Source organism: Leopardus geoffroyi, chromosome B3 (assembly GCF_018350155.1).
Source record: "Leopardus geoffroyi isolate Oge1 chromosome B3, O.geoffroyi_Oge1_pat1.0, whole genome shotgun sequence".
Taxonomy (NCBI): Eukaryota; Metazoa; Chordata; class Mammalia; order Carnivora; family Felidae; genus Leopardus; species Leopardus geoffroyi.
The window spans coordinates 108,718,767-108,746,653 of record NC_059337.1 but is presented as its reverse complement, the minus strand read 5'-3'; the positions used below and the strand labels follow the sequence as shown (position 1 = coordinate 108,746,653).

Sequence of the window (27,887 nt, the reverse complement as noted above, 5' to 3'; positions counted from 1 at the left end):
AATAATATGGTCCCCAGGTAACCTAGCCCCAAATCAAAATCTTATACAAGTTCATCTACTGAAGTGTGTTAATGTTTAGCCATTTTTAATGGAGAAATCACCTTGGAAAGTCTACTCTTCTTATTTTCTACCAAGATCAGTAGGGCAGTCATAAATAAAAGTCAAGAGTACTGGAATGGTGAAATAGATGAAGGGGATTAAGAGGTACAAACTTCAAATTATAAAATGAGTAAGTCACAAGGATGAAAAGTACAAGTTAGGGAATATAATCAATAATAAATCAATAATACTGTAATAATGCTGTATGGTGACAGATGGCATCTACACCGACCAAGGTAAGCGCTAGATAATGTAAGAATTGTCAAATCACTATGTTGTATTAACATACACTGAAATTAATATAACACTGTATGCCAAATATATTTCAATAATAAAAAAATATGTTTTTAAAATACTGGGTTTATTCAAAGTGGTTTCTCACAGCCGTCAGTTAACTTCCTTGTGTCATCTATGAAATGTGGGTTATTTATTATTGACTTCTTAGAGTGGTCATGAGGCTAATTAAGTCTATAATTTTTATGACAATATGAGCAAGAAAACTTATAAACATGAATAATATATGGAGTCAAAATAAGAACTATAAAATGGGCTGTAATCCATCTTTAAATGATTCGAAAGAGACTCCAGGTGTTTTCTGTTAAGAGAAAATTTGTTATGTGGGTAGAGATGAAATAACTTTTACAGCATTTGCCCAAAATTTTTTCTAAATGCTGGAATCTTAAATATAAAAATGGACTACTGAGGATTATTTATGTAAACAATATGGATATAATACAGCCATATTTTTATTGCTGGGGCATGTGCAATACAACAGACCCTTTGCCATTGGGCTTTGGTAGGGGACAATTAGCTTAAAGCTAAATGTGAAATTGCCCTATAATCAAAATATTCTTTCATCAGTAGATACTGAGAAAAATGAGACTGCATGAATAAAAGCAATAGCAATGGCTTTGAAATCACACAAAACAAGGCTCAGTGTTGGATAATCTCTCAGTTAGACCACGGCATGGGGCAAAACATGTTAACGGGGTGCACCTGTGTCCTCATCTGCACTATGGGGAGCACAACCCCTGTTTTGAAATTCACTGTGGAAATGAAATTACACAACAGTTCTAAAGCACCTAGAACAGAGTCTAGTATACAACAGGCACTTCATATCAGTTATTCATGACTAAACCCAAATCTGTGACATTTTAGTATATGTGCTGCTGAAGCGAGCACTAAATCTATTATATTTTAAAAGGTAAAAACATATTAAACTCTTGTAATCCTTTCCCTAATACGCCAAGACCCCAGAAACACAATACTATCATTATAGCTAACATTTGCCAAGAACCTTACAACATGCAATGTTTTCTGACAACTTCTATGAATAAAAACTTTTTGCGAAAGATACTAGCTTTCCCATTTTATAGTTGAAAAAACTGAGGCTTAGAAAGGGCAAGTGATTTGCCTCAAGGTTCATGCTTATAATAAAGAATGGAATTAGCATTCCAATTCTCCTTTGAATTCCAAATTCCTGCTTTAACCACTACTCCAAATCTTCATAAAATGTCAATAAGAAACCTTCAAAATAAAACATGTAAAGGTACTTTCCTCATAAGTGGCCAATGTGAGTTCAAATTCAGGTTTGTTGACTCCAAAGTCTATTCTCATTTTGTTTCCACTCCACCTTTCCTACCTATTTCACTAATGAAACCTTTAAAAATTAAAATTATTGGGATTACTTTTCCAAAGTAAGTATAATAAAGGTTTTAAAAATTTCTAAACTACTGCTTAAGTTGAGGAAAACTTATTTTTTTTATTTTTTAAATGTTTTTATTTATTTTTGAGACAGAGAGAGAGAGAGAGAGAGAGAGAGAATATGGCATGGGAGGGATAGAGACAGAGGGAGACACAGAAACTGAAGCAGGCTCCAGGCTCTGAGCTGTTAGCACAGAGCCTGACGCGGGGCTTGAATTCGTGAACCACGAGATCGTGACCTGAGCAGACGTTGGACACCTAAACGACTGAGCAACCCAGGCACCCCTGAGGAAAACTTATTTTTAAATATATTTTTCAAACTATCCCACAGACAGCTTTGTGTTTGAGCATAAATAATGATATCAAAAAGATCTTAAAAAGATGATCTTGGCTCAACAAGAGTTTTAAATTGCTCATTGTTTTTGCTATTGTAACAAATAGCACCTTTAAGATATTCTCTAAATTTCATAAGCCCATTGAATATTTTGGACCATCTATTATATCCATGGAATGGCCTCCATGATTTTTTAAGAAACATATCTGATTATGTCATTCCATGTTTGAAATGACTTACAATTACTTCTTCTTTTTTTTTTTTTTTTTAAATTTTTTTTTTTCAACGTTTATTTATTTTGGGGACAGAGAGAGACAGAGCATGAACGGGGGAGGGGCAGAGAGAGAGGGAGACACAGAATCGGAAACAGGCTCCAGGCTCCGAGCCATCAGCCCAGAGCCCGACGCGGGGCTCGAACTCACGGACCGCGAGATCGTGACCTGGCTGAAGTCGGACACTTAACCGACTGCGCCACCCAGGCGCCCCATGAAATGACTTACAATTACTTCTTATTGCTTCAAAGTCCAAAATTTTCCACAAGACTTAGAAGGCCATACATGATTTGATCCCTTCTTTGACCACTCTCTTTTTGCTCTCTGTTCTTCAGTATCTAACCTCCTCCCTTCAGCATCTTACTTCAACAGGCTCCTCCCACTAGCTAAGACTGTGGTCCTCCCTCCAGGCTTCCTTCCCTTGTCCCCCAAAGTCCATCCATCCACTTTCAGGGCTCAGCCTGATAACCAGCATCCCATAATCCAGGCTCAGTTATGTCCCCCTGAAACAGTCTGTTTTATTCATTGATTGATTGAGTGTGCAGGGGAGAAGTGCAGCAGGAGAGAGAGAGAAAATCTTAAGCAGGTTCCATGCTCATCACAGAGCCTGACACGAGGCTGGATCCCATAACCTTGGGATCATGACCTGAGCTGAAATCATGAGTCAGACATTCAACCAACTGAGCTACCCAGGCACCCCTAAAATAGTCTCTCTTAACACCTCTGATTCCTTCTTATTAACACTTGTTGTATTACAATTATAACTTATTTTTTTAATTTCCCCACCCACCTCGCCTCTGGTGACCATCAGTTTGTTCTCTATAGTTAAAAGTCTGTTGCTTGGTTTGTCCCTCTCTCTCTCCTTTTTTCACCTTTGCTTGTTTTGTTTCTTAAATTCCACATATAAATTAGATCATATGGTATTTGTCTTTCTCTGAATAACTTACTTCTCTTACTCTCTACCTCTACCATATTGTTGCAAGATTTCATTCCTTTTTATGGCTGAATAATCTTCCTTTCATTCATTCATTTATATATATTACATATTATATGTTATATGTTATATATTATATATATGCCACATCTTCTTTATTCATCAGTCGATGAACACTTGGGCTGCTTCCAGTTTGGCTATTGAAAATAATGATGCAATAAACATAGGGGTCATGTATCCCCTCAAATTAGCAGAGTAAATACTCAGTAATGCAATTCTTGGATTATAGGATAGTTCTATTTTTAACTTTTTGAGGAACCTCCATACTGTTTTCTGCAGTGGCTGCAGAATTTGCATTCCCACGATGGTGCAAAAGGGTTCCTTTTTCTCCACATTCTCACCAACACTCATTGTTTCTTGTGTTTTTTATTTTAGCCATTCTGGCAGGAATGAAGTGACATCTTATTGTAGTTTTGATTTGCATTTCCCTGATGATGAGTGATGTTGATCATCTTTCCATGTGTCTATTGGCTGTCTGCATATCTTTAGAGAAATGTCTGTTCATATCTTCTGCCCTTTTTGTTTAATGTTTATTTATTTATATTTGAGAGAGAGAAAGTGCACACATGCATGCATGAGCAGGGGAGAAGCAAGAAAGAGAGGGAGAAAAAGAATCCCAAACAGTCTCCACACTGTCAGCACATAGAGGCTGACACATGGCTTGATCTCACCAACTGCGAGATCATGACCTGAGCCTAAATCAAGAGCGAGACGTTTAACTGACTGAGGCACCCAGGTACCCCATTCTACCCATTTCTTGATTGGATTATTTGTTTATTGGGTACAGAGTTGTATCAAGTCTTTATATATTTTGGATACTAACCCTCTCCTAGATACAGAATTTGCAAATATCTACTCACATTCTATAGGTTGCCTTTTAGTTTTATTGGCTGGTTCCTTTGCTGTGCAGAAGCTTTTTATTTTGATGTGGTCCCAACAGTTTATTTTTACTTTTATTTCCCTTGCTCCAGGAGACATACCTAGGAAAATGTTGCTATGGCCAACGTCAGAGAGATTACTACCTGTGTTCTCTTAAAGGATTTTTATGGTTTCAGGTCTCACATTTAGGTCATTAATCTGTTTTGAGTTTATTTTTGTGTATGGTGAAAGAATGTGGTCCAGTTTCATTCTTTTGCATGTAGCTGTCCAGTTTCCCCACACCATTTGCTAAAAAGACTGTCTTTTTCCCATTGTAGATCCATTCCTCCTTTGTTGAAGATTAATTGACCATATGATCGATGGTTTATTTCTGGGTTTTCTGTTCTATTCTCTTGATCGATGTGTCTATTTTTATGCCAGTACCATACTGTATTAATTACTACCATTTTGTAATAGAACTTGAAATCTGGAATTGTGATACTCCAGTTTTGTTTTTCTTTTTCAAGATTGCTTTGGCTATTATTTTGTAGTTCCATACAAATTTTAGGATTGTTTCTTCTAGTTCCGTGAAAAAGATGCTGTTAGTATTTTGATAGGGATTACATTAAATCCATATATTGCTTTGAGTAGTATATATATTTTAGCAATATTTCTTCTTCCAACCCATGAGTGCAGAATGTCTTTCCATTTTTTTTTTTTTGCATCATCTTGAATTTCTTTCATCCATATTTTATAGTTTTCAGAGTACAGGTCTTTCATCTCTTTGGTTAAGTTCATTCATAGATATTTTATTGTTTTGGTGTTATTGTAAATGTGATTGTTTTCTTCATTTCACTTTCTGCTGCTTCATTATTAGTGTATATGAATGCAACCGATTTCTGTACAATGATTTTGTACCCTGCAACTTTACTAAGTTCATTTTTCAGTTCCAGTCTTTTGGTGGAGACTTTAAGGTTTATAATTGTAGCTTATTGGTAACTTATGTAATTATTTCTTTTAACATCTGTCTTCCCCATGAAATTAGAAGCTCCATGAGATCAGGTAGCAGGTTAAGTTTTGCCTTTGCCTGTTTTCAGCATCTAGTTGAGTGACTACCATATAATGGGCAATCAATAGATGTAAATATCAGAATACGCTTTTTGCAGAGTCTCAGAAGGGTCCCTAACCACAACTCCCAACTGTCACTGCTATGAACAGCACAGATTGGTGACATTATTCCATCTCTGAAAGACACCCTGAAACCAACAATTATACCTTTTAATTTTGATCCCACTATATTTGTGATGAAGGAAAGATGAATCATATCTAAGAAAACTTTCATATATAGCCAGAAAACCACTCCAGAACAAATTATTAATCTATTATATTATACATGTTTCTGCTAGGTCTTAGGACATGGCCTCATATTATTATTTATATTGGCCCCCTTCTCTCTATGAATGAACATATCAATAGTCTTGAGTTGTAATTCATAACCTAAATCAATGCTAACAAGTGTTCAGTATTTTTCCTTATGTTTTCCCTTTTCATTTGTTTACATAACCTTCAAACTAAGTAGGTAGTAAAATTGTTCATTACAAAAATGACTACTGCCACACATTGTATCTCCTTCATTAGTGGTTATCAAAATAAGGTCTCCTGGGGTCCTTGATGACTGGGCTGTTAGAATAGTAATGCTAATAACACAACAATGTCAATACTTCTGTGTCTGACAAACATTAATAATCAGTTCCCCCTGGGAGCCCATCAAAAGCAGCACATTTAATGGGATGTTTGTGGTTGCAAACACAAGTAGGTTAGGGGGGTGGTACACAATGTCTCTCAGGTCTGCCTGGCCAAAGTGGCCCCAATCAAAGAACATTTGAAAACATTCCTTTCACATTTCCCTTCCCACTGGCAGGGAATTTCACATAAGAACTGGGAAGCACTGTTTTCCCAGCATAATAGTGGATCCAAATGTTCTTAACTAGTTCTACATACACGTGTGATCTATTTTATAGCATTATATATAGTTGCACAGATTGTATTTCTTCAGTTAAACCAAAATGCTAGTTATATTTCTATTTTACACCAACAATGCCTTTTACTTTTTTCTTCTCTTTCTCTTTCAATCCTTCCAATTTCTCACTAAAGGATATGAAAGCTTGCTTGCTGAGGATTAGCAAATACTCCCGCAGTCTTCTGTTAGCACAGTTTAGTCCAATGAGGATTTACTACCATCACCCATTATGAATGAGAGTCTACTTTCTAGTAATGAAATACTAACATTTCATTCCAAAAAGCATACTAGTATAAATATGAGTCCTACAATAGAGCAGCTAATGAAAAAAAAAAAAAAACTCCACTGATATGGAAAATGACATTTCACATTGGGATCCCATTTCTAAACACAGTGCCACACAAAATACACATTTTGGTTAGTTTTAGGTTCTTTGGGGGAAATTCTAAATGGAACTCTTGCCCTAAGATGTTCTTCAAACTAATACCAACTTAGGTCTTTGACACAAAGCCAACCCATGAGAAAAATAAAAAATTTTTAAAGGTCTGACATCTTTCCAATATAGAATGATGAGCTACTGAGTACAGCTTTGTAAGCATTACTTCTTTAGGGGCAGAAAAGTGATGGAGGGAATTGGGAAGATTTAAAAAAAAAAAAAAGCTTTATTTTTTAAAAGAGCTTTCTGCCAAGGAGTCCAGGTAAGACATTGAGAATTTCACTATACTTTCTGTAATGTGCCTTATAATGCCACGATTTATTTTTTGTTTAAAAATAATTTTAAAATAATACACATTCAGATGCCTTAAAGGTAAAGTTTTCTCCAACACCCTGTCTTGCAATAAGTGGCTCACACTTTTGTGGAATGACAACTGTAAATTACCATTCTATAGCCATTGCTTACTGGAGAAAAACAAAAAAGAAAAGTTTTCAAGCAGATAGTAATTTCATTCTGTATCACTGGCATTAATTGTTCCTAAGTATTGAGAACTGTTTTCAAGACCCGGAGTATAGAAACTAAGAAAATAAGATTCAAAACATTTCTGGAATTCCTAATTTCACACACTTCAAATAATAGCTGTCACCTTGTTGTTAAACCTCATTCAGCCAGCCCAGAATAACATAGACTTGCAATTATTATGAGAGCTTTTATGAATAAAGCATTTGCTCCATTTAAGAGGTTTTAGAGGAATGCAGATATTTTTATGGAAACTTGTAAGTACAGACATGCCCTTTCTTTTACTTTAATCTGTCAGGCTAAGAAAAATGGTGATATTTTAAAGCTGTTACTCCAATAACTAGTTTAAAACTGATTACTCAAATAGCTAGTTAAGCATAAAAAAGGATAGACACCCACTTTACTGCAGAAAATGATCTATACTACTAACTATTCTATGCAAACAATCCTTTCTTCTTGCCACCCACCCATCAACTAATTTTTTCTTTTAACTAAGGCATATATCTTCTTAAAGTATAACGAGCATGGCTGTCTTGCTGATAAGAAAAGCACAAAAACCTACAAAAATCTGGTAAATGTCACTTTTACCACCTTTGGTATCCTTAGACACTCTGTAGACCTGGAAGATATCACAAAGAGAACTGTTGTTAATTATGCCATTTGTTGGCATGTGTAAATGCACAAGCTTTAAACTTGCAAGCAATCTCTTGATCTATAAGTGAAACTAACAGGTTCATTTCCACCGCCTCAAAGTCTCTCAAAGCTATCCATAAAGTTGGTGCATTGGTTTCAGTATCTCCATTAAAGGATGTGTGTTTAAGGCTTCCTCATATAATCTTGAGGGTCTGTGCTGAAGGAGAGGAGGAAGACCTTCAATCCACCAAGCAATAAACACTTACTTCTGTATAAATGGTATACTGTGTAGATTGCCAAGGTTTACAGAGGTCTACCTAGAACTCTGTCATAAAATTCCATTCTATGACTATTTCAAATGCAAAAAGGCCCCAAAGTTTCTGCCCATATATGTTATATCACTGACATTAATTGTTCCTAAGTGTACACACACACACACACACACACACACACACATACACACACACACACACACACACACCTCCATATGTTACAGAGTCATTGGTAAAGTGAAAAATCATGAAAGAAATTTTCTACAGCTTCTGAGATAGTGATGTGTGTTTAGGGAGCTCTCAAACTTAGGTGTTAAACATTTTCACAGCACACTTACAGAGAGCTTCAGCTTTGTTTTTATTAATATCCTAGCATCACAGAGGAAGCTCAAATGCCACAAGAATCTGTTTCTAAGGTAACTCATTATACACCCTTATATAAATAGCTCAAAAAGCAGAGCTCCTCATATTCCAACTGTAAACGTACCCAGATTTGTCAAAGGTCTTCTGAAACTTTAATATCTCCCATCTCCAACAATCAGCTAGCATGTAACATGTTCATTTGCTGGGTCAGATTCTTGAGCAGAGGATAATAACCCATAATCTAACTTGCAAGAAAACAAATAGTAAAGGCTGAGAGATTTTAAAGGAACAAATTTATTCCCACTATTTCCCAAGGAAAATAAGGAAATGGAGACAATAGGGTATAATTTAGAAATGAGTGGTCTGTGTTAGTAATTGTTGAAGCTGAGTGATTGGTATATGGGGGTTCATTATACAATTCTCTCTCTACTTTCTTGTAAGTATTTCAATAATAAAAATTTTTAAAAAGTGAAGCTCTCTTCTCAACCTCTTTACCATAATACATTGAAGGAAACAAGAAAACGCAGATGTTAAGTAAGTGCCTGTGAGGGTTAATATTATGTGTCAACTTGACTGAGCCATGGTGCCTAGGTATTTGATCAAACATTACTCTGGATATTTCTGTGAAGGTGTTTTCTGTGGATGAGATTAATGTTTAAATTGGTAGGCTTTGTGTAAAGCAGAATGCCCTCCATAATGTGGGTGAGCCTCATCCAATCAATTGAGGACCTTAACAGAACAAAGATTCACCTCCCAAGAGCAAGAAGGAATTCGGACAGCAGACAACCTTTGGACTTCAACTACAACATCAGCTCCTCCTTGGGTTTCTAGCCTATCAGCCCACCCTGTAGATTTTGGACTTGCCAGCCTCTATAATTGCATAAACTAATTCCTTAAAATAATCTCTCTCTCTCTCTCTCTCTGTCTCTGTCTCTGTCTCTCTCCCTCTCTCCATCTCTCCACCTCCACAGACATACAGATAGAGATCTATATTTCTCTCCATTATATAAATATTTATTTATATTTATATTAACAATTTAGATATAGGCATAGTTATAGGTGAAGATAGATATAGAGATAAATTTAGATAAAGGGCATGATAACTAAAAAGTCTGTAGCAGCTATAGGAGCTGTATTAATAAGGGTTCTCCAGAGAAACAGACCCAATAATAATGTGGTGTGGTGTGGTATGGTGTGTGTTTCTCTCTCTACCCAGCAATGAGCAAGATGTGTTCAACACCATCTAGAGTAAATCTCCCCACCTTAACAATTATTATTTTAGTCCCCAATAGTATTTGTAACAATCTACATTTTGTCTCTTTACTTTCAGTTTTTTGTCCTTCATACAAAAATTTAATTAATTAATTTCCAAGAGAGTAGGGACTATATCTTTCTCTTTCACCATTTTATTTCTAGCACTTAGCACACTGTAGCATAACACAGATTCCTTACAAATAGTACTGAATGGATGAATGAAATTCTCAAACCAGTAAATTCTCAACTGAATTCCTTGGAATTTGCATCCACCAAACAAGGTGCAATTAGTCATACTTTGATAGGTCCATGAAGAAATGTTCTCAATTAAAATAAGTCAATAAAACAAGTACCTAGACAATACAATGACACATGCCATGACTTGTCTTAGTGTTGAAACCTTTACAGCGCCTTAATTCTCAATTTTTCATCTCATGTATTATGTTGAATGATATGAAACTGCCAACCTACAAAAATAGTAATTTCATAGAGTTCAACCTAATATAACACATAGTTAGAGAAATGCATATTCTACACAAATTAAGGCCTTAAAATCAGAAGAGAGATTACTATTCAATTTAGATATAGTAAAAGATATGAATCTTTTACTCTAGGTGTTACACTTCAAGCTGGGTCTCGTTTTGCATATTCTTCACTGGGGAAGAGTGACATCAGAAGTATAGAGGGGCTATTCCATTTATTCCACTCTGAAATCCCACATTTGAGAGCGAAAATGGGGAGAGATGGAGGGTAGTTCTACATATTATTTAATCCATAATTCTAAAACATATTATTGTGTAATCCCAAAGTTGGTAAATTGTATAAAAAGCATTTCAATGGCATTTATAGTTTTCAATTATCCTATTAGAAAGAAATTAAAAAGAAAATATTGAACTTCTTTAAAATTCCAAACTATTTGATCCATTTACAATTCATCTAAGTAGTCTGAGCCTAAAACCAATGCACAGATCTATAGGTGAAGAAACCTAAATTCTGGGTATAGGTAAAATAATGCACAGTGCTAAAGATGGCATCTAAAACCTTTCAGTAGAGTATGGGCCAGGCTGTGTTTACAGTATCCTTTAAAAAACCCCACCCTTTTCTGCCTATAATTAATTTATCAATCGTACTAAACATAATGTACAAAGAAGTTGATGCTAGTTACTTACAACTGTAAGATGTGCACATGGCTAAATGTCTCTCTCACCTCAAGGAGTCAAAAATAAAAAGTGAAACCATTCATCTGCTGGTGAGTACTCTTTATATTTTTATTTCTTTTTATCTATTTGTCATTTCTCTTATTTGGGCATAAAAGGAAAATGAAATATTATCAAAATCATTCAGAAAATGCTGGAAGTTTTATCAATGAAACAGCCAAACTCTTCTGTTTGGGTCAAATTCACTAAAAAATTATAAAACTTTCAGAATCTTGAATATGAATTGAAATTGATTATAATTTGGAACCTCTGAATAATCTTATAAAGTAGGTACTTCTCCTAAATATCTTATTTTTTTTAATGTTTATTCATTTTAGCCAAAGTATGGAAAGAGCCTAAATGTCTATCAACTGATGAATGGATAAAGAGAGAGAGAGAGAGAGAGAGAGAGAGAGAGAGACAGCCAAGAGGTGGGGGGGGGGGGAGGAGCAGAGAGAGAAGGAGACACAGAATCTGAAACAGGCTCCAGGTTATGAGCTGTCAGCACAGAGCCCCTGAGGCAGGGCCTGAACTCACAAACCACAGGATCATGATCTGAGCCAAAGTTGGACACTTAAACAACCGAGCTACCCAGGCACCTGTCTTATTTTTTTAATCTACATACAGAAGTAAACTGCTGGTTGTGTCATGGTATTCATGGAGCTTTGGAAAGGGAAGCTATCATAAAGGAAAAAGCTTTCTTAATGACCAAGTTAGAACTGTTTCGATACCTTGGGGGCAGAAGGACGGGTGTATTTGGCCAGTGTTAATACTCTGCTCAGGTTGAAGAGGTTGTTGCCTGCTTTCTCCTCCAGGGTGTTGATGGTTTCCTGTCTCACATTTAGCTCTTTCATCCATTTTGGGTTTATTTTTGTGTATGGTGTAAGACAGTGGTCTAGTTTCATTCTTCTGCATGTTGCTGTCCAGTTCTCCCAGCACCATTTGCTAAAGAAATTGTCTTTTTTCCATTGGATGCTCTTTCCTGCTTTGTCAAAGATTAGTTGGCCATACATTTGTGGGTGACCTCAGCTGCAGCAATTTCTTACTCGACACATCTCCAAAGGCAAGGGAATTAAAAGCAAAATGAACTATTGGGACCTCATCAAATAAAAAGCTTCTGCACTGCAAAGGAAACAATCAACAAAACTAAAAGGCAACCGATGGAATGGGAAAAGATATTTGCAAATGATATAGCGGATAAAGGGCTAGTATCCAAAAATCTATAAAGAACTTACCAAACTCAACACCCAAAAAAACAAATAATCCAGTGAAGAAACGGGCAGGAAGATATGAATAGCCACTTTTCCAAAGAAGACATCCAGATGGCCAACTGCCACATGAAAAGATGTTTAACATCACTCATCATCAGGGAAATACAAATCAAAGCTACACTGAGATACCACCTCACACCTGTCAGAGGGACTAAAATGAACAAATCAGGAAACTACAGATGCTAGCGAGGATGTGGAGAAATGAGAACCCTCTTGCACTGCTGGTGGGAATGCAAACTGGTGCAGCCGCTCCGGAAAACAGTGTGGAGGTTCCTCAAAAAATTAAAATTAGAACTACCATATGACCCAGCAATAGCACTGCTAGGGATATAGGAGTGCTGATTTATAGGGGCACATGTACCCCAATGTTTACAGCAGCACTTTCAACAATAGCCAAAGTATGGAAAGAGCCTAAATGTCTATCAACTGATGAATGGATAAAGAAGATGTGGTTTATATATACAATGGAATACTACTTGGCAATGAGAAAGAATGAAATCATGCCATTTGCAGCAATGTGGATGGAAATGGAAGGTATTACGCTGAGTGAAATAAGTCAGAGAATGACAAATATCATATATTTTCACTCATATGTGGATCTTGAGAAACTTAACTTGAGAAGGGAAGGGGAAAAATAGTTAACAAACAGAGAGGGAGGGAGGCAAACCATAAAGACTGTTAAATACAGAGAACATGAGTATTGAGGGCACCTGTTGGGATGAGCACTGGGTGTTGTATGGAAACCAATTTGACAATAAATTTCATAATTAAAATAAATTAAAATAAATAAATACAGAGAACAAAATGAGGGAGGATGGAGGGTAGGGGAGAGGGGGAAACGGGTGATGGGGATGAGGAGGGCACTTGTTGGATGAGCACTGGGTGTTGTATGTAAGCCAATTTGACAATAAATTATATTAATATACAAAAAGACCACTCTGCTCACATACTATCCTTCCTGACCTGAAAGAGGAAGTTAGCCATAAGCCTACCCTGCATCCATCAATGGTACTCCACCCTGCCTGCACTTTTAGGTCACCTAGTATTCTTTTTAAAGCTATATAGTTTGTTCTGCCACTGCCATTGTTGCTCTCTATTATGATTTAATTAGTTTGCAGTAGGATTTGGGTTTTGATTTGTTTTGTTTTTTTAAGTTTTCCAGGATTGAGACCCAGTGTAGTTCAAATGGGCTTTCAGTTGGAAAGCACCCTGATGGATATAACAATCCATATCATAAACACTTGATAAGCTTTTGTTGTATCTCTTTGTAAGAATCATTCTAACCCCAGATGGGACATGTGGAATATCACTGAGGAAAATGGAGAAAAGAGAATCCTGCATTCAATTCTTCATCAACTCTCATAATCTGGAATGGTTAAAAACCATTTCCAGGTGATGCTTCCACATCCTCCCCCCTTGTAGCGGCTGAACAGTGTCCCCCACAAAAAAAAGATATGCCCATGTCCTAATCCTTGGAACCCACAAATGTTGGGAGGGTCTTTGCAGATGTAGTTAATGATCTTTAGATGAGATATTCCCATATTATCAGGATAAAACCTAAATCCAATAACAAATGAAACAGCAGAGACACAAACAGGAGAAGGCAATGTGAAGATGGAGAAGGAGGTTGGAGCTAGGAGAGTGTGGACCTGCTGACACCCTGATTTTAAAATTTTGGTCTCCAGAATGGTACCAAAAATAAATTCATGTTGTTATAAGACACCAAGTTCGTGACATTTTGTATGGCAGCTACAAGAAACCAAAACCTCCTTTCCCTTATTTTTTTCACATCCCAGAAGTTCAAAAGCATGAAATAGTGGACTGAATTGGGAAGATTAGGTGGGTGGAGAAAAGTAAGGTCTGGGCCTCCAGCATAAGGTGCTCTTGAACAAGAGTCCCAGCTCTGCCACTTAATAGCTTGGGGAGGAAAAATGTCTCTCTGAACTTCAGTTTCTTCATCAACAAAATGGAGATAATAAGATCTGTTTATTGAATTGTAGACTGAGAAAGTTGTACTTGAACATATTCTGACCTAAATAACCTAAATGCAGAAATGAAATAAGAAATATTTGACAACAGCAGCCATCACATCTCAAGCAGAAGGAAATGGCATAGCTGGGAGGCCCCTGCTGGGCCAGAAGCTAACCATTAAGCGTCAGATAAAGAGGTGAGGTTGGTCTTGGGGAGGGACCAGTCAACTGGGCCTTCTTCTCAGCTGGCAGGGAGAAATTGCCACATTTGAACCACCTTGCTTCTGAGCTCCCGCTGATACTCAGCTTTACTGCTGAGCACTAGGTGAGCACCAGCTTTGCCTAAATGTACAGAAGCTTGTCTTCATGTTGTCTCACGGCACTCCTGTCTCTCTGTGCACCTCCCCCCCCCCACCCCATGTTCAGTGTCAAGAAACAAAATTTCAGGTTGGCCACTGAAAGTAATTCAGTCAACTTCATTTTGGATAAGTACCCAGTGTTTGGGATTTCCACTCCCACCTTCTTTTTCCAATATATCAGGGAGCATAGGTGTAAACTTATTTACCATGATGTGCCATTCCCCGCCCTGGCTCACCTGACTTCCAGAGAAATTGGCTTCTATCCCTATAGCTTTCCCTGTGACCTTTTCACATCTGCAGTACTTCCTGGTGATAATTTCAGGCAACATGAACGAAAAAATTTGTAAGACCCAATGCAAAGGGAGAACACAAAAACCTTGGCTTACAAATCATTAAGAATTTTTAAATGGCAATAGCAGAGCATTAAACCAAGCACAGAATTCCTTCTAGGCATGGGTGCATGCCCATGAAGCAGGCCCTGATTGCAGGAGGCTCCAGGTAGCTCACCCCCAGCCTCTAATACAGTCCTGCCTCACCCCAAGTTGCAACAGTTCCCTGCTAGGCTAATGGATTCTCATCCCTCTGCTATCTTCTCCTACCCACAGGGCCATGCACAAATTTCTAAATCCATGCTGTGAAATGCTCACTTGAGGAACTACCTGGGAGTCTTCTTAAGTTCTTTCTCCTTCCAGTCCCACCACTATGCTTTACCTGTTGCAGCCGCCCTTGGCCCACATGGGACACATGTGAGGCAGTCTCCTACCACAGCTCTAAATGGGAAACACAAGGCACGCTGCTTTCTGCCTCCTCCTCAGGCCATGTTGGATTCTAATCTCACCTCAAGTACTCCAACACCCACATCCACCACCCTTCTCAGGGTCCATACAATGTCTCAAGCCCTCTCTTTCCCTGCCATCTTTCCAAGCCATGAGCTGGGACTAACTCTCCACATAGCATATCCTCTATCCCTTCTTACATTGTCCTCTTAAACTAAAGCTCTTTGCTCCAACTTTCTTTTTTTAAATGTTTGTTTATTTTTTATTTTATTTTTTAAATTTACATCCAAGTTAGTTAGCATATAGTGCAACAATGATTTCAGGAGTAGATTCCTTAAGGCCCCTTACCCATTTAGCCCATTCCCCCTCCCAAAACCCCTCCAACTTTGTTTGTTCTTTGCTCCAACTTCTAAATGATGCCTTTGATCTATAAAGAAACAAAAATACAAAATTCCTCTCTCCCTTTCTCTCTTGCAAGGCCAGGCTTCTTTAAAAACTATTATCTCAGTATGGGAATTTTATTTTTAATCAAGTTTTTATCTCAAAGCTGGACAATGCCTCTTTTGTTCCAACTAGCATCCACCCTTTCCCCAAACAACACACATTCTTTGTATAAAGAAAAGTAATGCATGTAACATACTTAGCAGGTGCATGGCAATATTAATGCTAAGTAAATGATAGCTATTAATTATCACTGTCTAATTATTACTACTATCTGTGTTATTAGGAAGAAACAGTTAACAGTTTCTTTCTCCTGATACCTAAATCCAGATAGAACCATAGGTATAAATTTCTTTGAAATTTGAAAACTTTATAGCCTAAAAGAAAGCATTTTTGTCAGGTAAGTTATTGTGCATGATGGTTTCAGAAAATAGATTGTCAGTCCTGCCTCCATGATATTACCACACAAATGAAAATAATTATTTTATTTTTCAAAACTTTATGTATATTAGAATACAATGAGTAGGTTGCAGATATTCAGCCATTTTTTGATCCATAAAAATGGCAATATCATATGGTTCAATCTAAGAGTGGGATGCTCTAGTTGATTTTTAATCATTTTTATTAGGTCTCATCCATTCATAGACTGAGACCAAGAGAAGAAATTGCTATAATAATCCTAAGAATCTGTCAGGACTGCACAATAGAAATTGCGAGAAACCTAGTCCAGACTCATCAATTTGAAAACGAAGATTTAAGGCCCAGAGAGGTGAAGCGAGATTCCCAAAATATCACAGCTAATTAGGACGAAACTAAGCTCTGGCTGCCTTTACTGTGCATCTTTCCACCACATCAGGCTGCCTTCCTTACTTCTTTACATTTGTCAAATTATGTTAAGAATATCCCAATTTCACTGAGAAAGCAGTGCTCTGAGGATGATAATTAAGGCAAATATCAATGCTAAATAAAATCTGGGCTAGAACTACATTTTTCAAAAAGACTTTTGATCAGTGATAATTAGACTTTTTTATTGATAATTAAACTCTTAAAGGGAGAAATGTCATAATGAAGGTGTATGGTTCTTAGACATAATTTGGAGAGTCTCCTAATTAAACTATTTTTAAAGCTCCCTTTTTATGAACCCACTCTGAGTTTGAGACATGGATTTCTCAGCGTTTCTTCAGCTGACAGCTCCTAGTTCATGCTTTATTGTTATTGTTTCAACATTATCTTCAAACTTCAACTTATTTGCAAGTATAATTCATAATTGTCTCTAAAATACTCAGATAACATGTCAAACAGGACAAAAATCTTAAATGGCTCTAACCTTAGTTCTTTGTACCCATTATAGTTTGCAAAGGAGAAAAACTCACCAATTTTAATCTCCCAGTTTAAGCGATGAATGTGATGTGTTTGTGGGTGATGTCATTCCTAGATGCCATTACTGTGATTCATATTTTGCTAACACTGCACAGCTATGGTTCTACTAGGACTTTCACCATAGGCACCATGCTGGTACCTTTACAAAAGTAATTCATTTATCTGGATCAACCCTATAGAACATTTATTGATTATGTCAATATAGAGATGAGGAAATTGAAGTTTATTTTTTTTTTTTTGCTTTCACATTGTGCTAATCTCTAACAATTTTTTTTAATTTTTTTTCAATATATGAAGTTTATTGTCAAATTGGTTTCCATACAACACCCAGTGCTCATCCCAAAAGGTGCCCTCCTCAATACCCATCACACACCCTCCCCTCCCTCCCACCCCCCATCAACCCTCAGTTCGTTCTCAGTTTTTAAAAGTCTCTTATGCCTTGGCTCTCTTCCACTCTAACCTCTTTTTTTTTTCCTTCCCCTCCCCCATGGGTTTCTGTTAAGTTTCTCAGGATCCACATAAGAGTGAAAACATATGGTATCTGTCTTTCTCTGTATGGCTTATTTCACTTAGCATCACACTCTCCAGTTCCATCCATGTTGCTACAAAGGGCCATATTTCATTCTTTCTCATTGCCACGTAGTACTCCATTGTGTATATAAACCACAATTTCTTTATCCATTCATCAGTTGATGGACATTTAGGCTCTTTCCACAATTAGGCTATTGTTGAGAGTGCTGCTATAAATATTGGGGTACAAGTGCCCCTATGCATCAGTAGTCCTGTATCCCTTGGGTAAATTCCTAGCAGTGCTATTGCTGGGTCATAGGGTAGGTCTATTTTTAATTTTTTGAGGAACCTCCACACTGTATGAGGAAATTGAAGTTTAGAATGGTTCCAGGGGTGACGTGGGTGGCTCAGTTGGTTAAGTGTACAACTCTGGATTTCAGCTCAGGTCATGATCTCTTGGTTGGTGGGACTGAGCCCCCTATCGGGATCTGCACTGACGGGAGATTTCTTGGATTCTCTCTCTCTCTTTCTTTCTTCCCCTCCCCTGCTTGCATGCGCGCTTTCTCTCTTTCTCTCAAAAGAAATAAATTTGGGGCACCTGGGTGGGTGAATCAGTTGAACTTCCAACATTGGCTCAGGTCATGGTCTCATGGTTTGTGAATTCAAGCCCCACATTGGGCTCTCTGCTGTCAGCATAGAGCCCGCTTCAGACCCTCTACCCCCCCCCACCCCTCCCCAGCTCATTCTTTTTTTCTCTCTCTTTCTCTCTCAAAGTAAATAAGCATTTAAAAATAAAATAAATTTGAAAAGAAAAAAAAAAAGAATGGCTCCATAATTCGCCAGGTCACACAACTAGTGGCCACCAGTTGTTTAAGGGGAAAGGTGGAATCACTATGAATCTTACCTCCATACCACCCCATGACCAAGTAGAAGTCTATTTATCTTATACATCTATGCCCTAGCTGGGATAGTAGTGGTTAAACCATTTGTAAGTCCCAGATTTCACCTGACAAACTCTATTTAAAATACTTCATTCTATTTTCAGAAGATGAGTCAGATGTCCCAAGTGGTATTCAAAAAATAAGGCTACAACAGCAGCAATGCCAAACAGATTTCCAGATCTGCAATTTACACCCCCGACGTTATCTCCTATGATTATAAAAATACGTGCACACACTCTTTGATACTCTTCCCTTCAAAAGTGGAGCATAATTTCCCTTCCCTTGAGTGCAGACTCTAAGCACAAAGTAGTAAATCACTAGCATATGGTGGAAGTGACAATGTAGGACTTCCCAGACTCAGTCCTAAAAGGAACTGTGCTTCTTTCTTGCTCCCTTCTCTTGGATCTCCTACTCAGGGAAGCCAGCTGCCATGTCATAAATATAGTCCAATTGCCCTGTGGAGGGTTTCATGTGGAGAGAAACTGGGCCCTCCTGCCATCCTGGAAGCGAGTCCATCAGCCTTAGTCACACCTTTACATGACCGCAGCTGACATTCTAACAGCAGCCTCATGAGAGACCCTGATCTGTAACTATCCACTAAACCAATCTCAAATTTGTGAACTTCAGAAACTGCATAATAATAAATATTTATTGTTTTAGGTGCTCATACTTTGGGATATTTATTATGAAGCAGTAGATAGTTAATACACATTTATCTCTGAATATGCCTTTTCTTAGACCAATAAGGCTGAACCACGGCTGCAAAAGCTGCCATATCAATAAGTTGAGTATATTCCTTGGTCCACGCTCCCTTCACACATGCCCAGGAGGTAGGAGTGTGTGTTTCTCGAGGCCTTGTCCCTGCTCAAAAAAATAAGATTGTTCCTCCCTCAGTGACATCATGCCCCATATGGGTCATGGGAGGAAGTGAAAATTAGATTGATTTACAAAAAAAGAAAAAAGAAAAAAAAGAAAGAGGGAGAGAGAGAGCAAAGTTGTTACCTGTAAGATAAGAGCATTATCTTTAAATGTCTGGTTTCTGTGTGATGATAACCATCACTCTGTGGTAACCTCCTGTACCACAAAGTTCTACACTTCAGCAATTGAAAATAAAATATGTCCTTTAAGAACAGGAAGCCAATTATTTATTTAAGTATGTTATTTTCCTCCTACAAATTGAAGGCTGTTAGTAAATGATGTACTAGATTCGGTGAGCTTAAGGAGTAAAAACCACCTTTGGAAAAGTGTTGCCATATGGGGTGGGAAATGGTACTGAGCAACAAAAGTCAAAAACATCCAACTGAACTGAAAGGTCAACACTGTTCCAATATAATGAGACTAAAACATATCAAGGCTCTTGTCAGTGAAAAACTATTTTTTGGTCAAGCATTAGTCAGAGGGAAACTCAACACAAACATCTAAAAAGCTAAGATGACAGGAAGTGGTGGTCAGCCTTTTCCCATCTACTCTTCAGACACGAAGGAGGGCATTACTTTCATAAGACTAATGTATTTTTTTAGTAATATCCATTCATCATGTCTACCACAGCAGTGGCCAAACAGCTCACATGTGATTTCTTAATGGGGCCTATCCTGGAAACAGTGACATTCCCCCGACCGACCCAAACCACAGCAAGTCGTCAAGCTCGAGAGAATGTGAAACATCATCCTTACCCAGTCCCTCACGGATCCCAATCTTGTCTTTAGAGTGCTTCCTTTTCCCTCGTTGTTCCAGGCACGGAAGTCCTATTTTTTCTAAATATATCTTCTTATTGATGAAGAGGAAGAGGACAACCAGAAGAACAATAAAGACACCAGCTGCAGATAAGAAGCCAATAGCTTCAGGAGGAACTGGCAAAAGAACACAAAAGAAAAAAAAAAATCATCACTATTAAAGTACACCAACTTTTAGTTCTATCAACTGATTAAGGTTTATGTTTATTAATTAGAGTGGCAAATACCCTACAAGTCTTCACACTTGCTGGCATCCCCAGGACTGTGTACAGAGAAAGGGAAAAGACTGTTGTCTGGTACATCCTGCTAGGCTGGCTCTTCAGATGACAGACCTGTATACTTTTGCACATGTGCTCTCTTCCATCTGGAATAGAACTCCTCTTGTTCCTATCCTCAGACTAATATTCAGTTTCAAACACACAAACTGTAAGAGAGACATCTGTCAAATGGGTTGAGTTGGAAATGGTTGATCAGTGTTATAAAAGCAAGTCCCTTAAAAACACAGCTGCCTAAAGCTTAAAAAATAATCACTTGAGACAAACTTTCAGACATCTGCATTTATCAATATTCGCAACTGGAGAAAAAGTCATTTCCTGGATATATTTTTACAAATCCAACTATGTAATATGATGATTATCATCATCAATGGTGACAAGAAAATTCCTCATCCATGCCATCCATGTAAGAAATTAGAAGTATATTTTGACTGCTAATATTTTAGAATTCTAAAAACTTAAATTCCATCTTCTGCCTTCTCCTCCTCCTCATCAAAATATCCTGAGTGTTACTTAACTTTGGTTAAGTGCTACCCAGTATACCTTAAAGAATCCCAACCTTTGAGTTCAGCTCTGAGGTGCATATAGCAGGGAGACCAGAACTAATTCAGGATTGAGGAAAGACTCCTCTAAAGAAATGACATTTGAGCCAAGACTTCTCTCGGTAAAGAAATCCAGAAATCAACTGGTATTAAGGAATTAATTACAGAGCAGGTGCCAATAAGAGTCATTCAAGGGAGTTGGGTATCTGTGAAAGCTTATGAAAATGAGTCTCCTAAAAGCAGCTTTAATCCCTGGGCAGGTTTAATCTGTAGACTAATAATATGAAGGGATAATATTTACCTCACCCTACCATCCAGAAAAACAGAGAAAGGATGATTCAAACTAGGTCCGATGCCATGAAAAGATCAAGAAAATAAGTGGTACTGCCTCACTGAACTGACCTAGTGGCAAGCTGATGAAAGAACAAAACAAAAAATGGCAGGCAAGATAATAGCTTGGTAGTCTGCAAAATGATAGTGTCTGCAATCAAAGCCAGCACATAACATGAGGAAAGTATGCACATATTCATCGTCTCCCCTCTCTTCAGAGGCAGCATAGGTAGTAGTGCTTAGTGGTGTGGGTTCTGTAGTTATGCTGCCTGTAAGGAAATCACACTCTACCACAAGTGGCCTTGGGCAAATTATTTAACATCTCTGTGCTTCAGTTTCCTAAGCAATAAAAGGATATAATAAAGACAGCTATATCAAGGATTAAATGTGGTAACCCATGGAAAATAATCAGCGTGGCACCTGACACGTAGTGAGTTCTCAAACAGGAGCAACCATCTTCCCCAACATCACCACCTTCATCTTTACAGAGCTGTTAATATATCTAGGAGCAGTGATTTGAAAAGAGATATGCACCTCTATGCTTACTGCAGCATTATTTACAATAGCCAAGATATGGAAGCAACCTAACTGTCCCTCAATATATAAATGGATAAAGAGAATATGGTGTACATACACAATGGAACATTACTCAGCCATAAAAAAGAATGAGGCCCTGTCATTTAGAACAACATGGATGGACCTAGAGGGTAGTATGCTAAGTAAAGTAAGTCACACTGAGAAAGACAAATACCATATGATTTCACTTAGGTATGGAATCTACAAAAAAAAAAAAGCAGAAACAAACTCATAAATACAAAGGATTGATGGGTACCAGATGGGAGGGGCTGGGCAAAATGGGTGAAAGGCAGAGAGGGATACAGGTTTCCAGCTATGGAGTGTATAAATCATGGGGATGAAAGGTACAGGCTAAGGAATATATTCAGTGGTATTATAATAGCATTGTATGGTGACAGATGGTAGCTACACTTGTGGTGAGTATGACATAATGTATAAACTTGTCGAATCTCTATGCTGTACACCTGAAACTAATGTAACATTTGCATTAACTAAACTTTAATTTAAAAAATATATCTAGGAGCAGTCAAATATGGGATGCATGTATTGCTTTGTGTGCAGTCTGTTCTCTGGACCCCATCTCTCTCCCTTTTGTCAAAACAATAATCCCTATACTTTTGCCCCTCGCTTCTGTATTTTCAGCTACTTCCCCTTGTATATACAACATCTTTCTCACCTGCATTAAAAATGCATCAATGCGCCTGAGTGGCTTAGTCAGTTAAGCATCCTATTCTTGATTTTGGCTCAGGTCATGATCTCACTGTTTGTGAGTTTGAGCCCTACATCAGGCTCTGTGCTGAGAGTGTGGAGCCTGCTTGGGATTCTAGGTTTCTGCCCCTCCCCTGCTCACACGCACCTATGCTTTCTCTCAAAAATAAGATAAACATTTTTTTTAGTGCATCAAGTATCTCCCAACCTTTAAAAACCTCTCTTCACCATGTGCTCCTCAACCACAGCCCTCTCACTTTTCCCCTCTACAACCATCTTCTGAGTATTTCTTGTACTGTTCTCCACTTTCTTACCTCTGAAACCACTTGCATCCTTTACACAGTCCCCCATTGATCTCCATGGACCAAGAATTACCCTCTCAAATCCCTTCACACAGTAGCCAGGGAAATCCTCCTGAAATGTAAGTCTAATTTCTTCACCTGCCCTCCTAAAACCTTCTATAGTTGGTTAAATTGTGGCCCCCAAAAGATACATCCACCCAAAATTTCAGAATGTGACCTAATTTGAAATAAAGGTCTTTGCAGATGTAATTAGGATAGGATCTTGAGATGAGATCATGCTGGATACGGGTAGGCTGTAAATTCAATGTAAGTGTCCCTACAAAAGACTGACTAGGAAAAGACAGAGGGAAGAAAGCCATGTGAACACAGGGGCAGAGACTGGAGTCATGAAACCTCTAGATTAGCAATACCAAGGTTTCCAGCAGCTATCAGAGGCTAGGGCAGAGTCAGGGAACAGATTCTCCCCCAGAGATTCCAGAGAAACCAACCCTGCTGACATCTTGATTTTGGACTTCTGGCATCAAAAACTTAGAGATCATAAATTGCTGTTGTTTTAAGCCATAAATTTTCTGGTAATATGTCATGGGACTGCCAGGAAACTAATATACCCTCCAATGGCTTCCCATTACCCAAAGCACAAAATTTGAATTTATTGCCTTGGTTTATGAGTCCATTTATGACATAGCTACTGATTTCAGCCTTTATCACTCATCACTCCCCAACATCAAACTTTTTATTGCCAGTGTATTCATCTATATCTGGTCTCCCAAACCTAGCTCACCTTCAGACCTTTGGATAGGCTATTTCAACTGTGTGGGACAAATGCTTACCTCTCTTCTGGCTAATTCTGATACTGCAGTTCTTCTGAAATCCTTTCTTGTTCCTCTTAACCAGGATAGATGCTTCTACTGTGTGTTCCCACCCACTGCACCCCTAAAAGCTTTTCAACAGTTTTCAAGTAAGACATAACTTCATAAGAATAAGGGCTATGCTTTAATTACTCATTGCACTCTCAGCAGCTAACATAGGTTAGGTACTCAATAAATATTTAATACATGAACAAATGTTGAACTCATCTGTGTTCAGTACATTGATGAATATACCTATCAATAAAAACTTCTGGAAAGTAAAGATATACCTCAAGTGGGTCAGTACCACTAAACACAGAACATGATTTACATAACATTCAGCCTTAGGAAAAAAGAGAGTTCGTCTATCATTCATAAGCAGAAACATTTGTACCCAAAGTCATTCATTAATAAAACTAAATCTTTATTTTTGAAAAAGGTATATTTTTCCATTAGAAAGCAACATTAGGTTCATTACATAAAATCTGCAAAATACAGAAAAAATTAAGAAAACCATTATTAAGATTTTCTGTACTTCCTTCCAGTCATTTTGACTACTGGGAAAATACTAAATTGTCTGTATTGATTTTACCTTCTTGGTTCATAAAATATTTTTATTGGATAAAATTTCTATTATTTTTAGAGATGTTAAAGGAAAAACAATTCATTCATGTAGTAGAAAATGTTGATAATAATGGGAGATGTAAAAAATGGTCATTTTGAATCTTACCACTCATCACTGCCAGCATTTTGGATTTTTCTTACAAATTTTTTCTTAACTATTTTTACCACCACTGAAATACTATTTCACATGCTGATATTAATGCATTTAATATAAAAACACTCACATATTCCAAAATGGAAAAAACATGAAGAGATTATTCAATATAATCTCCAAAGATGCAAAAGAAGGGGGAATAACACTCTTGTGTTCTTCAAAATAACGGTTTTTTGGAGATGAAAATATTTTTGTTAGTAATAATACTTGTGACAATGAGCTAACTATGAAAATTCTAAGGTAGGTGTCAGTATTTTTTTTTCCTAAAAACTGTTTAGACATTGCTCCATTATCTTTTTAAATTTTTTTAATGTTTATTTATTTTTGAGAGAGAGACAGAGAGAGACAGAGGTGAGGAGGGGAGGGGCAGAGAGAGGGAGACAGAATCTGAAGCAGGCTCCAGGCTCCGAGCTGTCAGCACAGAGCCCGACGTGGGGCTCAAACTTGCAGACTGTGAGATCATGACCTGAGCCGAAGTCAGACGCTTAACCAACTGATCCACCCAGGCGCCCCTGCTCCATTATCTTTTAATCTTTAATGTTTATGAATAAGTATGATGCTGCAGCTTACTTTTTGTTACTTTTTGTATGAGCAACAGAATGTTTTGGTCAAAAAGTTTCTAGAAACTTTTAACGCAAAAATTTTACCAGAATATGCTTTTTTGTGTATATCTTTTGTTGATTTTTTTTTTTTCCTGGAACCAGCTTTTCCACCAAAATATCTATGGCTTTTGTAAAGCTTAGGAGAGTTTTCTTCAATTATGTCTTTGGTAATTTCTTCTGTTCTGACTGTTCTTGTTTCTATATTAAACTGGGTATTTCTTTGGCTGCCAACTTTAATGTTTTCTTCCTCTGTTTTTTTTTCTCCTGAATTCTGATTGATCTTCCTAAATATAGGCTACTCATTTTTACTCAAGTAAATAGGTGAAAGTTTGCTCTTAACCACTATACTATACTCACTACTGTAAACTCTGAATATTTGAGTCAGTGGCAGATGAGGGAAAGAAACCGTCTTTTTCCCCTCCTTTCAAGTTGAATGGTGGAGAACACTAGGAATAAGCACAAATGTAGCTAAAGCAGAGAGAAAGCTTAGTTTGGCAAATTTGGTTATTTCAACAGAGTTCATGCTCCTCCCAGAATCTAGCAATTCTAATTTCACTTTTTCTATGTGTTTATGGGTGATCAGTGGGAAGGCTGAACAGGTGCATGAGGGGCTGCTAGCCAAATGTTATGTTAAACTGTCGGTTAGCTTATGTGCTTTCTACATAAGTAGGGAATCATAGCAATAGCTAAGAAGTTGGCAGCGACCCCAGTCTTGTAAGAGTTGCTTCACCAGAGTTGCACACAAACTGTCCTTTTAAAAAGTGGTTTAAAATTCTAATCATAATCTAGCAATTCCACTTCTAGGTATATAACCAAGAGAATTGAAAATATATGCTCACACAAAAACATATTCATGAATGTTCATAACATTATTCATAATAGCCCGAAAGTAGAAATGGCCCAAATGTCCATCAACTGATAAATACACAAAATGTGATAGAGCCATACAATTAAATATTCTACAATAAAAAATGAACTATTGATACATGCTGCAACATAGATGAACACTGAAAACATTATGCTAATTGAAAGAAGTCAGATACAAAAGGCCACATATTGCATGAGTCCATTAAATGAAATGTCCAGAATAGGTAAATCCACAGAGACAGAAGGAAGTATATTAGTTGTGACCAGGAGGTGAGGTGAGGGAGAATTGAGGGGTGACTACAAATGGGTAGGGGTTTTCTTTTTGAGGTAATGAAACTATTCTGTAATTGGATGGTGATAATGATTGTGCAACTTTGTGAATATACTAAAAACTACTGAATCCTCCACCTTAAAAGGGTGTGAATTTTATGGAATATGGATTTTATCTCAAAAAGTTTAAATTGCAAATATATCATTTTAATAAAGACTGGAAGGAAATATGAAAAAAATTATAATAATTTTATTTGATTTGGTTTGAAAGTGACTTTATTCATGTTTAAACATTCTGTAATTTTATTCTTCGATATGTAGAATTAAAAATAAAGTTTCAATATTATAGGTTATGAGAACTGGAGTCAGCACAGTTCTACCCTCAATGTGTAACACTGAACACAGCAAGCCAACAGCTATATCAATATAAGCCAAGGAGGGCTTGATGCTACATTTGGATCTAAACAAAATTAGAGACTTTGGCAGGGAAGCTTGAAGTCATTTTGCATCCCATATATACAAATGCTATAGTGAAGAACAAGCATTACATGTATCATCTGCTATAGATGACAAGGGCACATATGTCAGGAAACTTAAGTGCCATCTGCAAAGTAACTCATCTAATTATTCCAGTAATTACTAAATTGGAAATCAGATGGCTATGAAGTTCGGTCACATAGTTTATATTGAAAACTTCCTTAAAGTTAGACATATCTCTCACATCCCACTGGATAGCCCCATCTGCTGATTTTCAAGCAATGGTTCAAGAAGAAGATAGATCATACAGTGACATAAATAGGGAAGTCTCTGCATGTCACACAGTCACTAGATGTTTTTAAATTTCATTCCATGGTTGTTGAAGAGGTTAAAAAAAGGCTAACCAGTTGCAGCCATTTGACTCACAAGAGCTAGAAATAAGATGAGAGGAAGCTGAAAGCTTATTTAACAAAATGGTAAGGGGGGGTTCAGAGTTAACTGAGCAATGACAATAGAAATCATTTAAAAATAAAGTTATAATTTCTCAGGAATAAACTCCCTTGGCATCAGTCTGAGAAACATGAGGAATCTCATTAAACACATGAGGAAAGACTGAGGTAAATCTTAAACTCTACTCACTTATACAACCCGACCATCTTTGAGTATCTATCAACCTAAAAATACTCATTTTCAGAGATATAATTTCAATTTCATTCATCCCTGTAAAAGGCAGCATGACTTTGAAATTGTTTTTATGATGTTCTCAAGCATGGTCATCATCCCTGGCTTGAGCCTAAGCTTGTTCACCTTAGAATTCTGGGATTAACCTAATGTACAGCATAGTGATTATAGACAATCAGTACTATTAATAAACTTCAAAGCTGCTAAGAGTCTAGATATTAATTGTTCCTATCACAAAAAAAATGATAACTATGTGACATAATAGGTGGGTCAGCCAACAGCACAGTGGTAATCAT

General features: G+C 37.3%; 1 protein-coding gene across 8 annotated transcripts in view; it reads right to left on the bottom strand.

Moving 5' to 3' along the window:
• SYT16 (synaptotagmin 16) overlaps positions 1 to 27,887 on the bottom strand; it is a 260,098-nt gene that overhangs the window by 111,962 nt on the left and 120,249 nt on the right. For all 8 annotated transcript variants that reach the window (XM_045451183.1, XM_045451184.1, XM_045451177.1 and 5 more), the window contains exon 2: positions 20,276 to 20,452. In XM_045451183.1, the coding sequence (XP_045307139.1) occupies positions 20,276 to 20,452 (177 nt within the window). The remainder of the gene's footprint in view (positions 1 to 20,275; positions 20,453 to 27,887) is intronic.